The 25,719-nt window shown below is 36.7% G+C and overlaps 1 protein-coding gene across 1 annotated transcript; it reads left to right on the top strand.

The window, feature by feature from the left end:
* Positions 1-2,405: 2,405 nt before the first annotated feature.
* Positions 2,406-24,116, top strand: LOC100888750 (protein FAM117B). Its single transcript, XM_030989829.1, has 7 exons — positions 2,406-2,518; positions 4,878-4,971; positions 11,638-11,910; positions 13,381-13,557; positions 13,926-14,139; positions 15,352-15,484; positions 16,425-24,116. Exons 1-7 carry the CDS (start codon positions 2,406-2,408, stop codon positions 16,672-16,674), a joined length of 1,254 nt encoding a protein of 417 aa, XP_030845689.1. The 3' UTR covers positions 16,675-24,116.
* Positions 24,117-25,719: the final 1,603 nt, after the last annotated feature.

The following is a 25,719-nucleotide window of genomic DNA, read 5'->3' as shown; positions in this document are numbered from 1 at the left end:
ATCATTTAAACATCTCTAATCATGCAAGAACTGTAAACGATTAATTCAGCTGTGTCTGAAGACCAGGCTAGTGTGAAGACAGCGTGTCATCAGAGATCCTACACTAGATGTATTTTCTCTTCTTAATTTGTCAGCATATTATTGATTGGTCATACATGTAAATTGTTACAAAAAGATTGCCTGTATAAATGCAGGCTATTCATTTGCATGAATGATATTAGACTGGATTTTGAATAAGGGGCTGGTGGTGCTTGTAGGCCTAGGCCATTGGAAATCGAGATGATTACCAGTCGGGATGATTACTGAAACAAATTAGTCAATATTAGGTTCAAAGCTGACAAAAGAATAAAAGAAAAAAATCAACACCTTCCCTCCTTAAAGATCTATCCAAATGCTTGTGCTTTCTTATATATCTTTTTAATGTGTGCTTATTGCTAGGGAGAATGGTCATATTTTCTCTGTACATGTATTGTAGGCCTACATCATGTCTCTCAAATCTTAAAAGCATTTAAAGGGAAAGTCCACCCTGAAATTAAGTTAGTTTTAATAGGAGTAGAAAAATGAGAGAAACAAGTCAGTGAAAGTTTGAGCAAATTCCGATTAAAAATAAGGAAGTTAGGATTTTTGAAGTTGTGATCAATCAAACACAATTGGCAACTCTATGACGTATCATGCGAGCTCAACTTCCATTTGCTCAGTACTAAAAAATCTAAAATTTTCATTTTCCCTCAAGAAAAATTTCAACCATACATGCACCCTAAATATAATAATTGCAAATATGTTTCTATACTCCCCCTGCAAGGAACAAATATATATTCCGTCATCAATAACAAAGAAAACATGATTTTATGGAATATCATGCACAAAGCAAATGAAGGAGAGCTTGTATGATAAGTCACAGAGTTGCCAATTTGTATTTGATTGATCACAACTTCAATAATTCATAACTTTCTTATTTTCATTCAGAATTTGCTCAAACTTTCGCTCACCTGATTTTCTTATTATTCTGCCTCTATCGAAACAAACTTATTTTGGGGGTGGACTTTCCCTTTAATATTGCTCACAGAATCATTGGGTTCCCCCAAATTGGTTGTTGCCTGTTGGTGGCATTTAAAAAATCTAACAGCCTTTTCACACACGGCTAAAATTCTATAAACATGATTAGTATAAAAGTGTTTAAACTAATCACCTGAACATACGACATCATTCACACACAGAAATTTCGGTGCGATCGTTAATCGTTTCGTGATTAACTACTGCTCGTAAAATGCGCAGTAGTGCCATTGCGCATTGAAGGTCATGTCACATCAATCAAAGCGCACACTCCATCCAGTTTAAACACGTCTGAAACACGTTTAAACACGAATAACCTTTCACACACAAAATGTCAAGCTCACTAGATACGAACTTCGTATCTGCAGCCTGCTTTTAGGGGCGTATGCATCGCGACTTCGTATCTATCCCAACATCGTATAAACGATGTTCACACTGGGAAAATTTTCTATAAACATGTTTAAAACTGTTAAGTTAAACACGTTTATACTAATCATCTCTGGATACAATGAATTTTAGCTGTGTGTGAAAAGGCTGTATACAGTTGTATCTCATCCAGCATGCCTGCATTCAGATCATCTGGCTTTGGCATTGCTTTATAATGATTTAACAAGAACCCAATGGGAACATTATCACATGAATGTCATGATGTTTGTGTGGGCCAATTTATCATTTACATTGTAAGTATGAGTGTGAGCACTGTGGTATAAGCTCTTGACAATAGGAGAGATCCTGGTTTCAATACTCACTCACTGCTCTCTTCCTTGGACAAGTTCTTGTGCCCATATCTGTCCCTTTATACAAGGCTTTATCAACCTTTTTACAGGTACAGTCACAGCAGCCTTTTGAGAAATAAATAGTTTTGCATCACTGTCCCAAATTCATTAAGGAAGTGCCATGTATATACATGTACGAACACATTTTGTTTCTAAAATTTGCGAGCGAGCAAAAAAATGACATTTTTAGTACAATTTTTGTTTTGTAATAGGGGGAGCGGTCTGTTTAGAGCTCTATGCTAAAGTGTATGATTTAACACTCTTCTGGCTCCAAACAGATGATTATGTTTTAATACATGTATGTACAGCAACTTTGTGAATGGTTATGGCATAGAATCAACTTCTTTTGTAATTTGCTCTAAAAATTATTGTAATGTTTTGATGAAAAGAAGGCTATTTTAAACTTTTTAAATGAAGTCATGAAAAATTCAAGGTTGATTTGATAATTTTCTTGAAAAGATAGAGGGAAAGACCTTATCCTGTTGTTACTGGCCGGAGGAAAAAGGTTGACTTAGGTGAGGCAACGTCCAAACTGACGTCAATGAGCTACATTTGAGCCTTGGCTATGGCCAGGCAATGGATCTTAGGTTTCCAGTGAAACAGCAGGATAAATTGTGTCCCAAAGACGCAGGCAACCTTTGCGCTGACGTCAGGCACTCCATGGCTCACAGGCCAGATGACTGGAGGAGGTAGGGAATTGCATAATGGACATATTGGAAAGGGGGGGGGGTCAACAAATGGATGTGCCCTGCCCCAGATACAGGATGGACAACCTTTCTTCTCTCTCTTCCTCTTTCCTTTCTTCTCTACACGTTATATCTTAACATTGGTATATCTCTGCAACTGCTTGTACGTGTGCCCTGCTGCAAAAAATCACAACACTATGGACAACCTTTCTTCTCTTCAATTTTATATCTTTTATTTCCTCACTAATTTATACAATTCCATTTACCCTTTGTAGATAATTTTTTACCTTTCTCTCTCTTGGTAGATGTACCTCTCGCCTTCTCCTTCTCTTCCTCGATCTCTTTCCTTTGCCCCCCCCCCCCCCCCCCCCGCTTCTATCTCCCTTTCTCTCTCATTCTCCATCGTCCTCTCTCCTTCCTTCTCTCTCTCTCCCTCTTTCTTTCTCTCTCTCTCTCTCTTTCTCTCTCTCTTCTCTCTTTCTTATCTCTCTCTCTCTCTCTTCCTTCTCTCTTCCTTCTCTCTCTTTCTCCTCTCCTCTCCCTCCCCCTCCCTCTCCCTCTCCCTCCCTCTCCCTCTCCCTCTCCCTCTCCCTCTCCCTCTGCCCTCACTCTTTTCCATTCTATACCAAATTACCATCTATCCATGCATCACAACTTCTCTCCAATTTTTGTTGTTTTTGTTTTGTGGAGCTTGTGTCTGTTCAGATGATTTACATTGTGTATAATGTCACAATGACACAAGCGAAAGATACCTCCGGGTTATGCCCCATCTCCAGAAACACTTTTCTTCTAGAATCTCTCCAACATCTTTTATTTACAGCCATTCTTTCCTACCTTACGTTCACGCAATAGACAAACTCTCGCGGCAAATCATGCATTACAGACCTTTAAAAAATTGTGAATATTTTTCCGAAAGGCACAACTCACCTGACCTTTTCATGGAATTTGTATGCTAGTAAGCCTATTCAGACAAGATGAAATTGATACTGAACCGTATATTAAAATAATCATCGAATAGCATTTTAAGGGGTATTGTATAATAATAATAAATAATAATAATAATAATAATAATAGCCTAATAGTCCACTCCAAATTTTATTAAACTGAAATGGAAATTCTTATAAAGCAACTAATTTTTGAAGAGGCCAGTTGACTACTGTATGTTTATTATCAGGTAAGATTACAGCTGACCAATCATCAGTGTGAACTCTTGATTAGCCCTGCCCAGTTATGTGATTTTCGTACAGCACAACATTCAAATTAGAAGGAGACCCTGATTGTTTATCAAGTTTTTGTTCTAAATAATGCTCAAACATCTGCTTCACTATATGACATTTGATTGTACAGTGTTCATATTAGAAACTACTTAGTGTCTTATCGTACAGCTATACAATCTTTCGATATGTGATGAATTTTCCTAGTCTGGACAGGGTTCAGGAGTGAAAGCATGAAAACACAATACATTGTACATTGTATGCAGGAAGATAAAAGCTAAAACATTTAAAGATAAAGACAATCACATGTCGTTTATCAACATGTATGAATTTCTTAAAGTGTTTTAATATGTACAGTACATGCATGTTGATAATTCATATCCTCTGGTTGGAGCCAGAAGGATGTTCACTCATCATTGTATGCAGAGTTCAAACGCACTTATGGCTCCAAACAGATGACATGTTTACATCTTGTATCAGATGAGATATGTACGTTCTATGCTTATCATGAGACTGAGTAAACATTGTAATCTGGTTATGTTATGAACTTATATAGAATCATAAAGATAAGGAGGAGGACTGTAAATGTATTTAATGACACATTAAAACACATTCATGTGATATTTACCCAGGTCTTGATAACCAAACATTATCTTGCATCTGTAAATGATTTCACAAGCAAGCTATTTAAATTCTTTTTTTGCCAATTTCATTCGAGGTGATTCCGTGCAATGATCGAGTCCGTTGTGACTTTAATCAATGTATCTCATCAATGAATGGAAGATCTCTTGTTGTGACTAATGGTAGTGATACCAGAAAGTAGAATTATGAGATTCTTTGTTTGAGGGTGAATTTTTTGTTAAAAAGACATACATGTATGTTGAATGGGACACATTTCACAGAACTCTTCTGCTATGTATTTTGCTCTTCCCTTCTTTTCCCCCTGCCTTCTTTGTACATGTATTCCTGCAAGTATTGTGATTTTAGAATTTCCCTGAAACCATATCCAGAATTGCATCGTCACTTGAATCACAATTTACTTTCAGATAATTTTGGATAACGGTTCCCTCTAAACTAGCATTTTGCTTTATACATTCTAAAAATATTTAAAAAATGCAGAATTGGAAAATTTTTATTCATATTTGATTTTGTCTCATTCTTGAATTACAGACAGACGATGTTGAAAGAAAAGGCTCTCATAAGAGGTCATCATCATGGGGAAGTGCAGACAACTTGAAAGAGGTAAGTTTACTTTAGAGACTAGTATATGCCAGCATAGTAGGAGCTGGGGTTTCCCCCCTCCCCCTGGAAACACCACTGATGTTTGATGTAATATGCAGTCTCTTTCAGTTTTATATCCCTTATTGTGTATTCAATAACCTACATGTACTACTATGGCCGAAAAGATGATAATCTTTGGCAATCAATCTATACAAATTGTTATATTCCTAAAATATACTTTAGTCTTGGCAAGACAAATCATACATTTCAGGTGAGAATCTGACAGTAGATATTTAACAATCCTGGCGTTAATAAGTATAGCCTTGAGCCAATGGGCAAGAATTTGCATGTGTATCTTTGTAGTGGTGCAGAGAGCTATTCTATCTCACCTCTATATAAATCATTAGCTACATGTATGTTCACACGGTACCATCATGGTTTGAAAATGTAGTGAAAAGTGTGCGAGACCTCAAAGTTTTCAGCAACGAACGGCTATTAACAAGGACATGGGTTTACAACTTTACACAGGACCGAAACAAGTATTCACAGTTTGAATGAGGTTCATACAATAGTCTGTTATTATAACTATAAGTTTAAGTTGTGGCTTTTAACTTTAAAGTTATCTGCAGTTAGGGTACTTTGTAGACATACTCCTGGTTACAAAACTTTACTCAAAATTATTATAAACATGAGCAATCTTAAGGTAAGCGCCATATCTACGAGCAGTAGAGAGGACATGGGTCTTTGCTATGTGCCATGTGAACGCTATATACCTTGAGGTTACTTTAGCTTGTACGTGTAGTTAAAATGAATGCTTTCCCAGCTTGTAAATTCATTGTTTTATACCTGTATGAGTCCTTGTCATTGTTATTGGATTGTTGTTTGTAAATGTAACTTTGAGGTTTTGCAAAGTTAAAGTTTAAAACTACAACGGTTCTGTATGAACATAGTTATTATCTTGATTGTGATGCACCTTAAAAGTGCAACAGTGTGAAGTATACATGTACATACAGTACAAGGAGATGTTTATATGATAAAGTGCCAGTACATGTAGATTATGTTTCTTCAGAAGTGTAGGATTAGGTTACCTCATCTACAATATTGCTGTGTACATACATGTTTGTAGGCCTATTTATATCAAGTGATAGATTTAGATGTACTGTACACATAACAAAGAAAAGCCCACAGTACACGTGGCTTCTTGTAAAGAAAAAATTACATGTAACTGCAAGCTTTCTTCTTCTTTTTACATCATTTTGGAATAATATCATTGTACAAATCAGGCCTGATAAAAACCCGATTTAAATCGGTTTCCCGATTTTTTTTTCTTTTTCCTGATTTTTTCCCGATTTTTTTTTTTTCTTCCCGATTTAAAAAAAATCCAGATTTTTTTTTTTTTTTTGCCAATTTTTTTTTCTTCTCTATTTTATCCAGATTTTCCCGATTTCCCTCTTATTTTCTCTATTCTTCCCAATCTTGCCCTATTTTTTCCCCAATTTTGTCCCTATTTTCTTACTCGAAAGGGGGGAATGTTAAATGCCATTTTTTCCCCGCGAATCCTCTTTTTTTTTTTTTACTCAAGGGGGGCGTGGTTGAGGGGAAAACAAAAAACCTATTTTTTTTTTAGTGCTCACTATCACCCCTGACAAATGCCCCCTGAATAGAAACCTGCTTAACAACCCTCATATTGGATATACACGTAGGACGAGACGTAACAAAAAGTTTACATGTAAGGAATATTGTACAGTATGTGTATTCACATACCCATTTCACGAGAAATGAGTTCTTTTTTAAAGATCATGGCATTATGCCACATACATGTACATGTACCGTAATTAACGGTGTATTAACCACACTTTTTTGCCGCCGTAAAAAAATTCAAAGTCGGGGGTGCGTCTTAAACACGGTACACACAAAACAACAAAAAAAGTTTCGATTTATGCCCCTCCACCTGGCGCTATGCCTGGCAATGTCTCCCAGCTCAGTTATCGGTGTGTTGATTCACCACTCAAATTTGTCTGTCATCTTGGTTTGAAAGTAATCTTTCTGATAGATCTCAATATGTAGTTTATAATAATAATTTTTCTTCTATTACACGGCGTACCACAAGGTTCTATCCTAGGTACTGTACTGTTTTTAATTTACATTAATGATCTTACACATTCTTCTAAAAAACGACATTGTTACTATTATTTGTGACAAGTTCACAAGCACAAATCGGCGCCTCCAACTGCATCTCGATGTTAAATGAAAGTCCTTCCCTGCGTGGGTTTTTGACAACAACAAAAATACACAGGTGCGTCTTGTACACAGATATTTACGGTATTATTTTTATTCGACACTTTAAAATATTTATTTGAAATTATTAATTGATTTAATTCGTATAAACGCCTGATCTGCTAGACTACGTAAAAACTAGTCTCATTTAATTTGTAATCTGTTTCTATTTTGATTATTTAAATTTAAACAACTAAAATTTCTAGTCCTTAAATTCTATTAAAACAACTGATGTGGAAGACTACGATAGTCAATGCACCCTTTCGGCCGAACGGGGGGGGGGGGGCTTTGGACGAAAGGTTGCGTTCAAGTCACCGAGACGAGACGAGACGCGACGCTACCCACCCTTTCGGTATACGTCGTATGCATGAGCCTTATGTTAAAATTGTAGGGGTCCAAACTTAGATTTCGGGCGCCCATGTGTCCTAAGCGCCTGTTAGTGTCGAGCCCTGTGTTGTAGGACGATATTCCCTCCCGTTCATAAACATAGTAAAGGTGTTGAGACTTGGAAACATGCCCTTATATAATTTTACTGTAAATGATATGAGGCCATTATGCCTGTTTTCATCAGCTCGAGTTTGCCAAATATTTCCCCAAGATTTCTTGGGATATTTTCTTGACCAAATATCCCGCTATTTGCAACTGGGGGCTGATGAAGACGCAAATTAACTGGTTAGTTTGCGATCGGGATAGTTAAAATAACGAGTTATTGGCTGGCCAAACTCGAGCTGATGAAGACAGGCATATTGAGACAAACATGTCTTTGATATATTGAATGAGAAGAAATTTGAATGGGCATTATTTGTAATCTACCATGAAAATATATGCACAGTAAAAAGGGATTGAGGGACATATTTATACATATAGATTATTTTGCAATTCTGAACAATAAATTACATGTACATGCAAGGATATATTGGTCATTTTATCAGAGATTTTGGTAAACCAAGAAGTTCTATTTTTAAGCCTTCATTCCCAAATGCAGGCAAGACATGTGTTGAGTTGTTTGTACAGTGAACGTGCATTCTGACTGCAACCTGTTCGAGGGTGCATGTGTTTTGTAAGCTGTACATGTGCATGCCCTTCCATACTTTGCAAATTACACGGGGAGTATCGAATTCGCAGAACGGTTACTAAATTCATCCAAATGATGGACGGCGAGTAAGTCGGCATCTCCGGTCTCGAGTCATGTTTCCCAATAGCCTGTTCAGATGAGAGAAATTTATACAAAACTATAAAGACACTTTGTGTAAAGAATCAATGTATAGCAAAAGGGGAACACAGACTGAAAAACAAGGTCATATGAAGAAATATTATTAAGAAACTAGTGGTGGTGGTGGTGGTTATTTTACCTGACTGCTAAATAAGGCTTAAATGCTTGTTAGTAAGCAACCAGACCGCCGAGAGACCTGGTAATGAGGACTAACGCCTTACCAAAGGGCACTAGCACATCGCCTTGGTTTCGAACCCGGGTCACCGGATTACGAGACCACTGCTCTACCGCCTAAGCTATCGCGCCTCTTTGAAGAGGTACATGTTGTAAGATGCGTCGCCAGACTGTCGATCACAAGGTCTGCGGTTCGAGTCCTGTTGCAGCACTTATATCCTTTGGCAAGACATTGATCTACATTTGCCACACTCCACCTAGGTGAAGTAAATGGGTACCTGGTATGAATTTATTCCTTGAAACGCAGCGCACGTAACAGCTGCACTGCTAAAGCCAGGGTAATTATGCTGCATTATTGTAGACCGCTTAGAGACTTCTGATAAAGAAGTGTTAGGCGCTATATATATAAAGCAAATATAATTATTATTATTATATGATTTTTCTTTGCTCCAACTTTCTGAATTCAGACGAGATAAGGACCCTGACTGTTTATCAAAATTTAGTTCAAAATGATGCTCAAATGTGTGTTTCACTTATGACAACATGACTGTTCATATCATACGACTGTCAGACAAGAACGGGACCCCTTTCAAATTGATGCTCAAACATGCATTTTGCTGTACGATGTGCCTTTTACATTCAGACTAGAAAAAGAGTAATTAAGCCCTACTGATATCATTTTCGTATAGCCACATGATGAATTTATGTATTCTGAATGGGGGGTAGGTCCAAATAGTGCACATCGCACGTTCCTTCTGTCAGAACATATCCCGAGAACTCTTCACTTTCATGAGCGGCTCGAAATCTAATCTTGCTAGCATGCTCAGCAAGCTGCTCTTATAATTTGATTGCTTGGTGGCATGGCATGGCAGCGTAGGGCTGCTATGGGAGGAATGACGGGGAGGGTCGGGAGGGTAAATGCATGGAGGGAATTTAATTTTTGATATATTGACCACATGCTTAAATTTGAATTATCTACATATCATTGCTTATGATGATTCCACCCCTGACATAAATTTATACCTGTAACCCATGTAGTGCAAATACTCCAGAAACAAAATACCCCTCACCAAAGGGCTCTTATTTTATACTTTGCCATAATTCCTAAAGCATATTGAGCAGAGCCTAGCTCTGTCAGTTTCTGGCTAGAGCAGCTGAAGCTGGTACGGAGCCTATAGATGCATGCTGTCAGTCTAGTCTCACATTGCACATACTTTTACGCACAGAGAGGCTGTTCACACTGCAATGAGATAGCGCGGTCTATCGTAGCACCCCCTTTTTTCTAGCGCGCGCTAGACCGCGCTATCTCTTGTGGACCACCCCCAAGAGGTGCTCCAGTGGCACGCCGTTTTGGCTCGCCATGGCTCGCTGTTGGGCAGACCGAAACGACGTTGTACCTTCCAAACCGCAGAGATAGCGCGGTCTAGCGCGCGCTATCTCTGCCGGTGTGAACAGCCTCAGAGACTGACAAGAGTTTGTCAGTCTAGCCCCCTCCCCTCAACATTTAGGTACATGTTATATGTACAATGTAGCTATATAATGGAGGATGGAATTTGTTGCTTTTAGTGAACACTGGAGGCCTGCACGCCATTGTCCCTTCATGTACCGGTACATGTATTCTCTTTCAATTCACACAAATATGAATTGAAAGGAATATATTGTAGGCTACATGTATGTATGTTGCATATGAACATATGAAACATTGTTGCTACATGTACTCATGTTGATTTACTAATACACTGCTGTGCTAGGATAAGGAAATAAGTGATAATTCACATCTATATTGTGAAATTAAAAGGGAAGGAAGAATTGAACAATGTAATCTACCCATAACTTTACAGATGTACATGTATCTCTTTTTAGTGTTTGGCGAGAGGGGGGGGGGGGACCTTGATTTAGTCACTTGAGCTGTACCCGTAAATACCGGTACAATTCAATCTGCCTTAGCGGCTACCCCTTTATAAAGACCACCTGTCTATAATGGTCACATATATATTGTCTTCCTCTATTTAAAGAAGAAACGTGTGTTGTAGAACCTGTCTGGAAAGGCCCCCTGCCTACATGTACCTTGGTCACTTTTCTTGTTTCCCTTGGGTAGCCCAAACAGACAGGTTTGACTGTACTTCATCAAAGATCAAAGATCTTCTCGCAATGAAGCATGCATGATGAGAGCTTAGTGAAACCTTGAGAATTCTTACAAACAAAAGCAGCAGGTTCCAAGCTCGATTGAAGCAGGGAAGTACAGAGTTTGAAGGCAGCTTTGTGTGCAAGGATCTCACATTTGCTCTGCCAATAATTTCACTAGACTTTATTTCGTTAATGAAACATTGTAGGATTAGGGTCGCAATTTTGTTGTAAGTGAGGTTAGGGTAAGGGTTCGATATAGTGTTTGGTCCAGGGTTGAAGTTAAGACTTTGTTGGTTTACGAAATCAACTTCAGAGCATTGTTGCTTGAAGCATGCATTATAGAACCCATAAGGGCTAATCCAAATACAATGCAGTAAACCACTGCAAAAAAGCCACTACGTTTTTGTTCTAAAGTGTAAATGAATGGCAACTGCGCACAACAAAGGTCGTGCATATATTCATAGAGCTCTGTGTTATAAGATACAGATATGTGAAACATAATACACAATTCAGTTTTGCTTTGTGTATCGGAACGAGGCTGAACAGTTCAGACTACATGTACTTTATGTTTCCATGTGCAGATATCAAAATCCGGTAATATATTTTTATCTTGTTTTTTTATTACCGGGTATTTGAACAAAATCTGTTGTACCGTACGCAGAATAATGACTGGTTGCCACTAAAACCAACAAACAACAATCATTGCAACAACATACATGTATGGACAGAGACAATCTCGGCCGGGCTAGGCTATTTTCAAAATACTTTCTAGTAATTTGTACATGTACATGTAAAAAATACCTTATAAACTTACAACACATTAGTCCTAAATGTACATGTTGGTCCATATTTGGCAAATTGAAAGTATTTATCTCTCATCTTGTTGTTTCTTACAGAAATACAAGCAGCAGCTAAGAAAACAAGGTAGTCGTCAGTCCTCTTCCAGTACGCAACGGGCCTCGCCGGTCCACGGCAACCACTCGACCGTCGCTAACCTTCCCTCGCCCGTCAGCACAACCAGCTCTTCGACGTCATCTTCAACAATCTCCATCTCCAATTCCTCATCCACTGCCTCATCACAGACTTCCATCCCCACACCACCACCACCACCACCATCATCGTCATCATCCACCACGTCGGTTTCGTCATCATTATCAACATCTTTTCAGGTAAGTTGAATACAGTTTGTATTTCTTAGAGCTTCAAAGTTTAATCTGAAATGCCTTAGGAAACACCAATATGCCTAACAATCTGCAATTTTATGGTTTCTTTGACGATGTTACCAGTTTTTGCTCATGGAGCATGAAACATGCATTGCTGAAGGAAACATCTCACAAAATCTGGTGTCCAACCTTCAAAATAGCTGATATTTAAAGAGAAGGCTGACTTCATGTAGAGATGAAAAATCATTTGTAAGCTTTGTCAGTCTTTGTACAGTGTATATCCATTTGGAATAATACTTGTATCATAGTAGAAATGTCTCATGAAAATGATTGCTCTTAAAATGCCCTCATATTGAATGCATGACAAGATACGACTGTTAAGTTTGGTCCAAACATTCACGCCACATGTACAGTGTACATGTATGTGTTACCCCATACACCTACATATACAGTGTACCTGTGTTCTTTGTGTTAGGTGCATTTGATTTTCAGCAAGATTGAGTTAATGTTTAATTATGTTGATCATTTCAAAATCTCACAGTATAATCAATGCTTATACTGCCTGATCACCATTTTCCATTTACATCCAGACAGTTTTCTTTGACAGTGTAATCACATGACTAGTACTCCACTTTCTTTTAAGGAGCTGGTTCGATCACGTAAGGCAGCTTGAATGTGGAATCCTTTCCTTGTAATATTACAAGGATTCGTTTGATGATGAAGCTCTGTGGAATTATGTTCGATTTCATGTGCAGTTTCATGCAAAGTGCCTTTAATATCCTCTTTATATTATTTTTGTTACTTGTAGGCTATCAGCAGAAAGTCAGAAGTAACTTACTGTAATCCAGTACTCTAGAGTTAATTCTCTTCTTTCCATGATACCTAACAACATTTTAATTTCCTGCAACAGGATTTCATAGTTAACATTGCATGGATGCAGTTGAAACTGAAAGTAGAAAGGAAGAGTTTACATTAAATGTATTCAAAATTACCCTAAGATTTTTTAATATAAAAAATTAATGTCTTAAACACACGTCACACACTACCTAATTCTCTATGTATTAGGCCATATACTGGCAACATGTCGACAGATCATCATTAACTGTGTGTTGTTGTTTGTTTGTTTTTTTTTTTGGGGGGGGGGGGGGCTTTCTTGTTGTAAAACTGATGTGAATCAAAAGCCCACCCTGCCACATTGTTTAGAGCATATATGGTACATGTGTACATTGTAGTTATAGACTAGACATGTAACAAGTCAATCCACTGGTTATACCATGTGTTGAGGCAAAGCTTTGCCTTGGTGAAGCATGTAAGGAGTCAAACAAAATCAATGTTGAATCACTGAACCTTTTTCCCTCTTTCTTCTGAAAGGAACATGCTCATTACTGACAGTTGATACAAGGATTTCAAATTTCTGATGCTAAAATCTCATGGATCATCTTGAATCAACGAGCTCTTTGTGTTTTGTCTCTCCAGCAGGTCTCTGTATCAACGAGTCTGATTGGTCAAGCGCACACACTTCCTCGCTCCACAGCCATTCCTGTCCCCAACCATCTGAGGGCACCCCCAGTGCCTAGGATAAGGGGTAGCGTCGAGGGTCTCAACCAGGAAGTCGAGAAGCTCGTACTCATCGGCAATGAAGAGGAGGAGAGGGTGAGTCTAATGGTGTCACCTTGCAAAAATGGTGATGATTATGTCACATACTTCTGGTGAATTCTATGAACCTTATCCTGATGGAATCATCTGAACAATGAATGACAGTGCAGAAAAAAAGCTCAAGATTTCAAGAAAGAAAGACATGTATTGCAAAAAAATACCAATATGGTACACAAAATGGTATACAAAATGATTCTTTATGAAATCAATTTTATTTTTGTAAACAGACACCAGCTGGGAACCAATTGCCCTCTGAAGGCAGTGACTGCTCAAAATGTATTTCTAAGAGCTGTACAAATGTAGATATCAATATTATAGGCAGAAGTAATTTATAGTCGCTCTCTTTCTTTCTATCTCCTCCACAGCCGACGGTCAATCCGCTACGAGAGGGTCATCGCGCTCCAATCCCCGGGGTAGCGAACATGCAGACCCAGACACCAGCCGAGAATCAGGAGCTCTCGGAGGGCAGCGATCAAGGCAGTCGCAATCATTCTGTCTCACCTACATTTGTCATGGACAACTCCCGCCCCTCCAGTCGCTCCTCCTCCACGGGTAACGGCGAAGTCAAAGTGGACAAAGGTAGGCAGCAATCCTATTCTGCATACCCCTTTCATTTATTTCCTCCATTAATACTACCGTAAGAATTTAAACAAAAAATAGGGTAACACATAAGTTACTAGCACATATCATGATCAGGTTTGGGATATTACTACTGCATCCAGATATGAATGGAGACAATCCTTAAGAACGGGCGCAGCAAGCTTTTAATCCAAGATGCCTCAGACGTGAGAAGTTAAATTAGGAGTAGGAAAGACCAGAGGCTCCACAGCAGCACAAACCCCAAACTATGACTGCCTAACATGTTGAGGTCTCTACCAGTTCAGCCATCAGAGGACACAAAGGAGGCTCCAAAACCCACTGTAGTAGTAGCTAGACATCCTCAAAATTGAGGCATCAACCATCGTGATCATGTACAAAGTTTCGCACACTTCTGATTATTTAGGTTTTACCCATTTGAATAAACTAGTTTTACAGTGAGTGTGGAATATGAAGAGCGAATCCCACTATTCCCTGTTAAAATTCGGAGTCTGAACTCGACCTTATGCTTGATTTTCATATGGAGAGAGGACAAAATGCAGGCTAATATTTTTTTAATCATCAAAATTTCATCACATTGATTAAAGTTTGCTGAAAATCTTCAGAAACAGTGAAAAGCACCGATATGCTTGCAAATTGGACTCCACAAACCTATGGCATCACACAAGCATATCACCTTAAAATTTGAACCAAGGATTTAAATCATTAATGATTATCATTTAGATGTTAGAGATTGCAAGAGCATTTAACCTTCTCTTTGCTGTGAATCCACTTATCATTAAATCCTTTGATCATTATTATTTTTATGCTCTCCACATCACATCACATCACATCACATCACATCACTCAGTCATCTAGTCAGTTTATATCACCCTACTCCTAGCTAGATTTAAAGTTTTGATCCTATTCACCCCCTTTTACAGTACTATCACTTCCCTTGAATGAATGTTTTATCACTTCTCACAATGTTTACTCCATGTACTCCCCAGGTGAGAGCTCTCGAGAGTATCATTTTGGAACCACCAAGGTCTCCTTGTCACCCAGTCATATACACTACATCCAGGCACTTTATGTTATCCTAGATTCAGGTTTTTGTTCTTATTACCCCACTGTCCCTATTCACCCTGTTTTTACAGTACCATACCTTTCCTGTAGTGATGATTTATTGCATCTCCCATCACTTTACTTTGTCAGGTGAAAGTTCTCCAGAGTACCACTTTGGAGCCACCAAGTTCTCCTCGTCACCCAGTCACAACAAGTCATGGCAGCTGACCAGAGACCCTCCAGATGGATGTGAAAGACCTCAGAAGACGAGGGACGAAATCAGGTAGGTCACGCAGTGCGGTTGATATAGATTTATAGATTATTTCTTCTTCTTCTTCCAAGAAAAGTGCTGCTTCAAGGCCTTGAAGATTGCGCACTGTGTGTGCCTGTGAGGAGCCTGTGTGAGCCTGCTGGCCAGGATCTTTGTGCATATATGTACGGAGTGGGAGTAAAAACTTTTAATCCTGTGAGGGCAGTTAGGGGTGCTTCTTCCCCAGTGAGGACTTAAATGCCTCAAGGGAGAGTGAGCAGGCTGGATCTACTGGAAGGTTGTTCCAGTCCTTGGTAGTTCTGGGGGAGAAGGAGCTGATGTAGGCTTGGCTAGTATTTGACAGCAAAGATGATATTTTCATATACAATTGAAAATATCTTGGATGCTGAAAAGAAATCTCAAAAGGCCAGGGATGAAATGAGGTACATATATAGTCTATGTAATCAAACATCAATTAAATATTGAGAAATGTGTATTTGACATTGATTTTAAGATCATGCAAATTACGAAAGTATCATTGATGCAAAAGACCACAGAAGGCAAGGGAGGTACAGCCATCTCACATCACAAATCTTATAGAATATACAGGCCCATCGGGGTGGGATGGATGCAATTGTGCACCCCCCCCCTTTTCTTTTTAGAGTAAAAGCATGCATGCCAAAAGCTGATGACCTTTATTTTTGCTTTTTGCTTGTGATAGAATTTTGGATGTGTCCCCCTCACCTATAAAAAAAAATTCTTCCTCATGCCTACATTTAAACAGTTCCGTACAGAGGTGATTTATGTTTGTAAATTGTGATAAGTGGTCGCTTCCATCTTACAGAATAAATGGAGTGTGTTCTTACCATGTACATGTATAGATGGTGATTGATAATGGGAATGTAATGAATATACACTACAAAGGGAAGAAAAAGAAACAATATTTTACTTTTTTGTTCCTCCTATCTTTTAGCGGAATCAAGGATCTAGATGAGTACAGCGCTCTACCTTACTGTCCAGACAGCAAGCTACCCTTCAAGCTAGAACAGAGCCAGAGCTCGGCCTTCTGTGCATTTGCTTCCAACTTTCCTCAGGGTAAACTTACCAGGGTCCCCTCCAACAGCGCCCAGACCCAGACGACAGGTCCCCAGACCCAGGTACAACAGGCCCAGACCCAAACAGCAGAGATTGGTGGACCCGAGACGAACGGGCATGCAGAGTAACATCTTTTGGTCCCAGGTGGCCTCTTTTAAGACCAGGCACAGAGAGCATCAGTTCTAGACCCAGACATGTAGAGTAACATCTTTAAGTTCCAGATGACCTTTTTAGATCAGGTACAGCTGGCCGAGTTGCAGTCCTAGGCATGCAGAGTTGCATCTTTTAGTTACAGATGACCCTTTTTAAGACCAGGCACAGCTGGCCGAGTTGCAGTCCTAGGCATGTAGAGTTGCATCTTTTATTTACAGATGACCTTTTTAAGACCAGGTACAGCTGGTCCAGCCCAAGTTCCAGACATGCAGAGAAAAATCTTTTCAGTCCCAGATGGCCTCTTAAAGACCAGGTATAGGTGGTCCAGTCCCAGACAGGGACCAGAAAGTAACAGGGTCCTGTAGAGCTGGATATATCCTGAGACTCTCATTTGATCTCAAGGCTAATCTTACTTCTTCATGTAATGTTTCAATTGGAACACTAGCCCTATAGCGTTGGCCCACATTAAAAGTCAAAAGGTTGTTGAGGAATAGTCTGCATTTTTAAGACCAAGTGTGTTTTGATTTCCTTGTATAGGGATGTATACCTTTCCATCATTTCTTCTTCTTCAATGTCTTCTCATGTTTTCTAAGAGATCAATATAGCAAAAACTCAACTAAATGGGTGAGACTAATCAAAAGTCATCAAGATATTTCTTGGCATGAGTCCCCAGTAAACATGCTATTAGCCAAGTCATCACCTATCTGTTGTTCAGCCTTTAAAAGACAGACAACAGCTTCATACTGTTGGTTACTAACAATTTTAGCAAAAGCCTCAAGCTCAACAAATTATCATCAAAGGCCTAAGCTATTTGATAACCCCCCCCCCCCAAAAAAAAAAAAACACACTCTAAATACATTGTTACCCCAGTTATCACAGACACAAAATTTATCAAGACAATAGCTATAATGTTGGTTCCTGCCAATCAACTAGGCCATCCATTCTACATCTTGTTTAATAATAACAGCAAGATGAGATATTTTGTTAGGGATAATGATGACAAATTAACCCCCTGTTTTAAAAGTCTTGTGTTTTGTACAAGATACTTCAGGAAACAAGGTGGGTAAAAGTAACATTTTTTTTTTATAAATATATATACTACCTTACCTGTAACTCTTTATATAAAAGAAATAATTCAAGTCTAGTAAATGATGTACTTGAGCTGAGCTATCAGTCTGATAATTCAGTTTTACATTATTATAGTCGCGGTAAGTTGGACCTCTGCAAATAATGATACAAGGTTTCATACTGATGATTGACCAAAGGCACTCTCATGTTGTTTCTTACAATGGATGTCTTTACAGAATTATTATTGAGTATATGAGTCTTGTTTCACTCATTTCCTGCCCTAACAGTCAACTCACACCGACTACATGCATCTATATGTATTTATCTGTCAATCTATTTATTAATCTATTTATCTATCAGTCTGTCTTTCTATCTAACTATCTATCTTCACATCTCTGAAAAGAAATCAGTCTATCTATTAATAGGTCTACATGACTTTCTATCTTTGTATTAGTCTTTGTTTGGAATGCAGTTTTTTTTTTCTCTCTCTCTGTAGTGATAGGGCTTATGAAATACTGTTGTACCTGACATTTTCAAAGATATTTTCAAGGACATTTTCAAAGAAACTTGCAAAATCAAATGCAAAATCTGTAACTCTTTGAAAGAAAACAAAGTAACCACTGACCACTGTTAAGAGAAATGGCATTTCTTAGAGGAGGAAGGGTGACTGTATAAATTGAAATACCGTTTTATATTGGGCAGTAGTGGGGCTTATGACATGCCATTGTACCTGGCATTTTCATCAAACTTAAGAGAGGCTAGGTATGAGGAACTGATGCAAAGCTGTATGTGTTTCTGATGACATTTTACTGTGACTCTCTCTCTCTATGGACCAATCATTCAGTATCCAATCTTCTTTTTTCTTATGCATAAATTGCTTCTCTTTTTATTTATTTTCGTCAACCTGTATTCATCTTTGATTCATAAGGTAGATTGAATATAAAGTAGTATAGCACTCTCAATCTTCTGTGTAGTGTCAGAAAAAGAGTTTTTAAATGACTTCTTGCCAGGTGAAATTTGAACTGTGTTTGCACTAGTTGTGTATGGAAAACAATATTTTATGTCTTCTACTTATCTTTGTATATATTGCAATGTTTGATTTGTTTAGAGGCTGCAATATATGTTTGCATATTTTACTTCTCCTCTCATGCTTTGACAGTTTTTGTTGTCTTAAAGCATGTCGTAATTAACGAAAAGCTGTGCGTAAAAGATTCATGTATCATTACTATTAAATTGCCTTCGATCAAGTTAGCTGTTAGCGTTTTATTCACTTTGAAATAGTGTATTACATAGCCTGATTAATGTCCTCATTAATGTTCTTCAAAAGTTTGTACATGTTTCTACAATGATCACATTTAATAAAAGATTATACATGTGGACTGATAATTCTATTTGACATGAATTTTAACTTACCGTACATATAAATCCTCCCCCTGCTTTTGCTGTTTTAAGTTGCTAGGATTTGGAGTTTATGCATATTGACAGCCATGGCTACTTGTATATGGCTAGTATTGTCTACAATAAGTACATGTCTAATTAAACTTGGTGGGCTTATCACAACGTACTTCTATACAACATAAATATATACCTAGCTTGGAATAATGTCCAGTTCAATACATACATGTATACACTTGACCTGGGGAAAATATTCCTCAGAGATGTTGGAAATACAATTAAACCTGGCCATAAAGGCCACCAAGGGAGTCAAGATGTATCCACTATAGGCAGGCAGCCTTTCTAGACAGGTTCTACAACACACATTTCTTGCTGGGAGGGTACATTACTCTCATTGCAAGATACTACAGTAGTAGAAACATTCAAACATATTGAATGCATATATGTGGAGGAATGTATAGCGCCTTATTTCATTTGTATACTGATATATAGCTCCCTAACTCCAACAAGCATGTACTTGTCAGTTATTTTTTACTGTTAATCCATAGCAGTACAGAATTTTTTAGCAGTCTAAATGATTCAGCGTCTCCTTCTCGAATTGGCATAAATCATTTGTATTTTCCACCCTTTCATATTAAAAAAAAACCTAGGAATGTATATTAAATGAACCATTGTGAATGGAAAATACAACAAAAATCCCAACAAGAAATTGCCAATTTGTATGCAAAAGTAATTATCATAAATCTCTATCTGTGTTGCTAATTTAGGGACTTAAATGATTACTTTGTTTGAATTGTTCTAATTCATGAATAGCGTTACCGGTATGTTCTTCAAGAGAAATGGACTCAGATTTTCCAGCATTTTTTGCACTAACTGCTCATGTATACTTTGTAATTCAGAGCATTTTGGATAAAAAGATAAAAAGAAAATGTTGCTAAAAGCAGAAACTAAACTGCTATGGGTTGAATACAGTATATAATTTGAATGTACAGTGGATTCTGTGTAGGAACAGGCTTAGAATTTCTTCTTGTAGCAATATTATTCATTGATCATACATACATTCATGTACACGGCGATACACATAGTTAAATTTCATATGATCTAGGAATATACAAAACAAGGACATCTGTACATTATGAACATTATTACTTATGTCCCTTTTATGGTTTCCAAGTCTTGATTGTTCCAAAGGGCATAGGCGAACATTTACATGTAGTAGATGTACTATAAAAGTTGTGAACAAAAATGTAATTGTAAACTTACTTACATATACTTTGTGGAAAATTCTTTTGTAGTGCATTGTGAAACATGGATATTTTTTAACTGTTTTTGATGTTTATCCACAGATACTCAAATTGATAAAGTTTAGTGTGGAAATGTAGTTTGATTAAGAATATCCTGTGTTTGTTAAGGTTGCACTATTTTTGACACTTTGTACAATATGTATTTGATTTTTGAATGTGAAATTGAAAATGAAGCAAAGTATAAATGCAAACAAGTTCTGACTTGAATTTGTACTTAAGTATCACCTTAAAGGACTCATCATTGAATTTTGATTTTTGTTTCAGGATAGTGAAATGGTTTCTTTGTGTTGTTTATTTGGTGCCAATTTGCAGATTGGACTTTCTCCTATGAAGTGCTGTATGATGACTTCTCTTTTCCGTCATAAGAGCACGGATCGCCCAGTTGTTTTTTGGTGGGAATATTTGTGAAAAGTATACATGCGTTCCTTCAAAAATCGATGTGTAAATTTTGATGTAGCACGTTGGTGATGAAATTTACTTGATATTTAAACGAAGACACAAATAATTGATTGAAAAAAATTATAAACTTGTAAGATATGTCTTTTATTTTGTGATAATATGATAGCATGGACTATATATAGTTGTCATGCACTAAATTGTAGTGCCTTAGACTGTGTCACGTTTTTGGAAATTTGTAGATTGCACATAGCTCACTTTCAGGTTGAATTTGTCGACTGTTTTTTTGACTACTTGTGTAGTATATATACATGTATATACACATGCAAGTAGGCCTTGTTAGTATGTCAACTTTGATATAAGAAATTTGGCATCAGTTGATAAAGCTTTGTTTCATTTGAAAATACTGAGTATAATAGAATAATGTATTTTCCCTTTATCTGCTCATCCAAACTTGGAAAAGATTTTTGCTGTAAATATGATTAGAATGAGCTCTACAATTCCAGCAAGCAGGGCATTTGTTGTTTATTTTTTTGTGTACAGGTTGCAAACTTGCGATTCATTTATTCACTTGAGCTGTACATAATTCAAATTGTATGTAAACTAGATGTACATATTGTAAACAAAAACCCATCTTTCTTTTTGAAAGCTGTTTTACGCTGTTGTTTAGATACTGAAGATTTTGTGCAGTGTTTAATAGAGAGTGAGAGAATGCCGTGGTATTATTAACAATGTTTCCTTATCTTCTGTATCTTCCCCATTTTATTCAACATATAAAGAAGAAATAATGATGATCTTTTTATGCAAATTAGCAATGCACCTGAGTTGAGCTCTCATTTATGTTGTGTACCAAAAAGCAAGAAAGTGATGGGTAATTATTTTTGTGACAAGATGATTGTTTTTGTTTTAATTCTCTCATTATCTTTTCATGCTTCTGACCATATTGTATATCTGTACAGAATTTCAGTCAAGATCTTTTTCTGTATGCGTGTTGATCAATTTATCAGTATTTTTTTTTAGTGTGTAGTTTTGTGTTGACCATATTTGGATGTTGATTTGTTTGTTTTTTGTAATAGTTGCTGTCACTTTATGTTTGATGTTTATGGAAGAGAAATGAATGCTCATTTATATACCCTAGTCACACCCAGTACAAGACTGACACCACACCAAAAATAGACTGAACAAAACAAATCATTACAATTGACCAAGAATTGGTCGGTTTTAAAGTGGTTTTGAATCTGGCAGTGTGACTGAGGCATTGGTATTGCTATGGATTTGAAATAGATGTTTCAATTCAATTTAATTCAGTTCAAATGAATAGATATCCCTGCAAAACTTAGTTTTAAACGTTTGCTCAATGCTTCTTTATCAGAAATACTCCAGTTATTATTATACCTTTGTTGTGACATACATATTATGTAATAGCATGTGGACATGTTATAATCTGTTTATGAATAACATGGTCTGTTTAGAATCAGAAGGGTGTTAACTCACATACAGAGTAAATGCCCAGGCTCCTGGCTCTGAACATACAACATGCTGTGATGGCTTGTAACAATTCAATAAACCATTGAATAGGGAGGGAACCAGGTGACTCCTCTATTAAAGCCTATGTTGTCAATGAGTTCAAATTTGACCAGCTAGTTTTCAGAGGTTTATTCATGTTGATGTATAAATCAATAATTCTGTTTATAATGAATCATTTTTTATGCCCAATATTGTTTGGTTTGGTCTGCATCAAGAAGTTCACTCATTGTCACATATTTGGGACTTATTTTTTGTGTCCTTTTTCTTGCTCAGTATTCTACAGGTTTCCTTTTTTTTTTAATGATGATTTTTTTTTTTTTTTTTTTAATATTAAAAGAGGTATTTTTGGTATTTGATCCTCTCAGTGTCGCTCCCAAATTTGTGTTAAAAAGAAGAAGAAAGCATAGATTCGTTGTTAGGATTCAAAGAGATAATTTGCTGTACAATGTACTACGATTTGAAGAAGATTTATCTTCATGATTTATTTTGTTCTTGCTAAATATTGACACCAGTTTATATGAGTACCGGTTCTTCTAGTATAGCAGATGATGTTTATCATATGTTTATCTTTACTGATTTTTTTTTTCAACAAGGAAATATCAATGTATAATCGATGGAAGAAGAAAAAAAATACATATTAGAGTATTCACTCAAAAAGCATAAATAAACCTGAACAAAAACACATAAAAATAGATCATTGCAGTAGGTTGTCATCATTTCACACAAAAGAGTACCTTTTTGATTTAAATTTGAAATTAGCAGCCAGTCTTTGCTTGCATGTTAACTATAATGATGACAATCCAATCAAACAAAAGATATCAATATATTCATATCCTGAGACTCAAAATATATGGCAACTTGTAAAATGCTTTGAAAGCTAATCTTAATTTCTGGTAATGGAGTTTTATAAAAATAAAAAAAAACTGGCGTATATTATTTCTGAATTATCTTGCAGTACATGTAGCTGGGTTATTTAGTCATGCAAAAGTACAAGCAAACTATAAACAAATTCCTAAAACCATTCTGAGAAATGTTTTTCATGGTTGCAGACACATGCAGGAAATCAGTAGAGGACAAAATTCAATAACTTATTAATTTGTCTATTGAAATTATAAGGTTATTTTAATGTATTGTTTGACTAGATATTCTGGAAGTTTTTTCATTATGATGTGTTTAATAGAGATGTCCCCTCTGTTTCCATTTTGTTTTTTATGTGAAATGTTACAGCTTGGAAATGATTTAATATAGGTAAGCTAATGATTTGCAAGCAATTATATAAAACTATACAATTTGTACAATTTTAAGATGCAACATATGTCAGTTGTTAAAGAAATTGTCAGTCGTGTTAAAAATATTCTACAATACATTGTCTTAATAGTTCATTAAAATAAAGTAACACAGTTTTAGTTTTCAACTTTTAGAATGACAAGAGTACATGTAATAGGAGATTTCCCGATATAACACTGGTTAAGTGACAATTCCTCTTTATTCTTTTTTTTCTATGTTTGAAACAGATTTTCCTGAGACTAAACAGTTGAGAATTGTGTCTAAATGATGTTAAAAAATTACTGGTCAAGTCAGGTTACTTTCAGTTAAAATCAATGAACTTTCTGGTTATGATAATGACTTATTTATTTTTATTGTGCAGAACAGTACCCTGCACATGCTCAACAATTCAAACATCTTTCTCCTATTAAAGTGAATAAATGCAGTGTTTGCAAAAGTGACTTTGTTTACATCTCAATTGACTTGATATCTGCCTGTATTCAAGGGCGCTCCTACCCTTGTAAATTAGTTCAAGTGTATGGAAGCAGGATAAAAGATAAACACAATGGTGAAATTTTAAATGATCGGACTGTTTCAAATGTGAGATTTCTAAATCTATGCAAATTTCAAATTGACAGATGGATTATGACGTAGTCGTATATAACTCTCCTGGTTGTCGTGTGATTGGTCAGTGGATTATGACGTAGTCACATATAACTCTCCTGGTTGTCGTGTGATTGGTCAGTGGATTATGACGTAGTCGCATATAACTCTCCTGGTTGTCGTGTGATGTGCAAAATTTGTTATCAAAATGAAAGTTGCCCGCCATTACATCGCAGACACGATTCAGCCAATTTAAAGAGCCCATACCTGTAGTGATTACAACTTTTAAAAAATCATAACTTTTTACTTTCATGTCCAATTTCATTCAAATTGTTACCAGTCTACTTCTCCGATTTTTCTACTTTCCTCTAGACTATTTTGCTGTCAAAGTTATGTTTCCCTTTAAATATCTGTACTTTCTTCAAAGACTTCAAAGTTGAGTTCTGGTCATGTATTAAAAAGTGAAGGAAATGGTGTGGAATCGATCAGAAAAATTTATCATGTAGCATATAAGTATTGGTGTGTACTGCAAGGTTCTGGAATCATCAAAATGATAAGAAATTTGGCCCGGTCTTGTAAAAGTAACAAGCACTGAACACAGAAAAATGTATATGGAACTACACAAAAATGTGGTCCTCATTTTTAAGCCGTTACATGTCATATTTAGAATATGAAGGCATTTGAAGAACCATGCTTGTCAGGGAACATTTTTTCACAAATGTTCTTCCACACTTCCATAATAACAATGAAAACGCTCATAAATTATTTTTCATCTCTCCCCAGAACTCTCTTTAATATCTTGTGAAATTTTCAATCAATTTTCTTATTTTTTGTTTCAAATTGCTTTAGAAATGTGAAAATCCAGATTTGCAGATATTTCAACTGGAGACAGAATGTGTGTGTGAGAGAGAGAGACAGACAGACAGAGAGAGAGAGAGGGGGGTGTAAGCTAGACTATTCCAATGTGTATATTACTATAGAATTGCAGGCCCAACGATACATGTTTACAATGGTTTGTGGGTGCAAACTCGTGATGTACAGGCTGAATGGGAGGGAATAGTCTTCAATTATCAATAGTACACATTGTTATTACATATTTATTTACACAATATTGCTTTGAGCCAAGCCCAAACTAGGTTGAGAGTTGTGGTCAAAAACAGTGATCTGTCATGTGCTCTGATAACGAGAATTGTTTTAGGCTTTATTTCTCAAAGATATAGGATTAGGGATTGTATTGTGATTATGTTTATTCCTAGAGTTTAACAGTGTTAGTTATAATGTTGGGCCGAGGGTTGAAGTTAGGAATACCGATAGTACATGAAACTGACCATCAAATTATTATTGTTGTACCAACTCTACAAACATGTAGAGTGCTCTACTAGCCCTGCAATAAGTAAGTGTAGATTCTTCTACATTATTTTGTGGCTACAGCTAAACAATGTTCATTAGCTGATAGCCAGA

Source organism: Strongylocentrotus purpuratus, unplaced genomic scaffold, assembly GCF_000002235.5.
Source record: "Strongylocentrotus purpuratus isolate Spur 01 unplaced genomic scaffold, Spur_5.0 spur5_scaffold_19, whole genome shotgun sequence".
NCBI classification, from domain to species: domain Eukaryota; kingdom Metazoa; phylum Echinodermata; class Echinoidea; order Camarodonta; family Strongylocentrotidae; genus Strongylocentrotus; species Strongylocentrotus purpuratus.
Note: the sequence above shows the minus strand (reverse complement) of the source record. Positions and strands in the feature narration are given on the sequence as shown.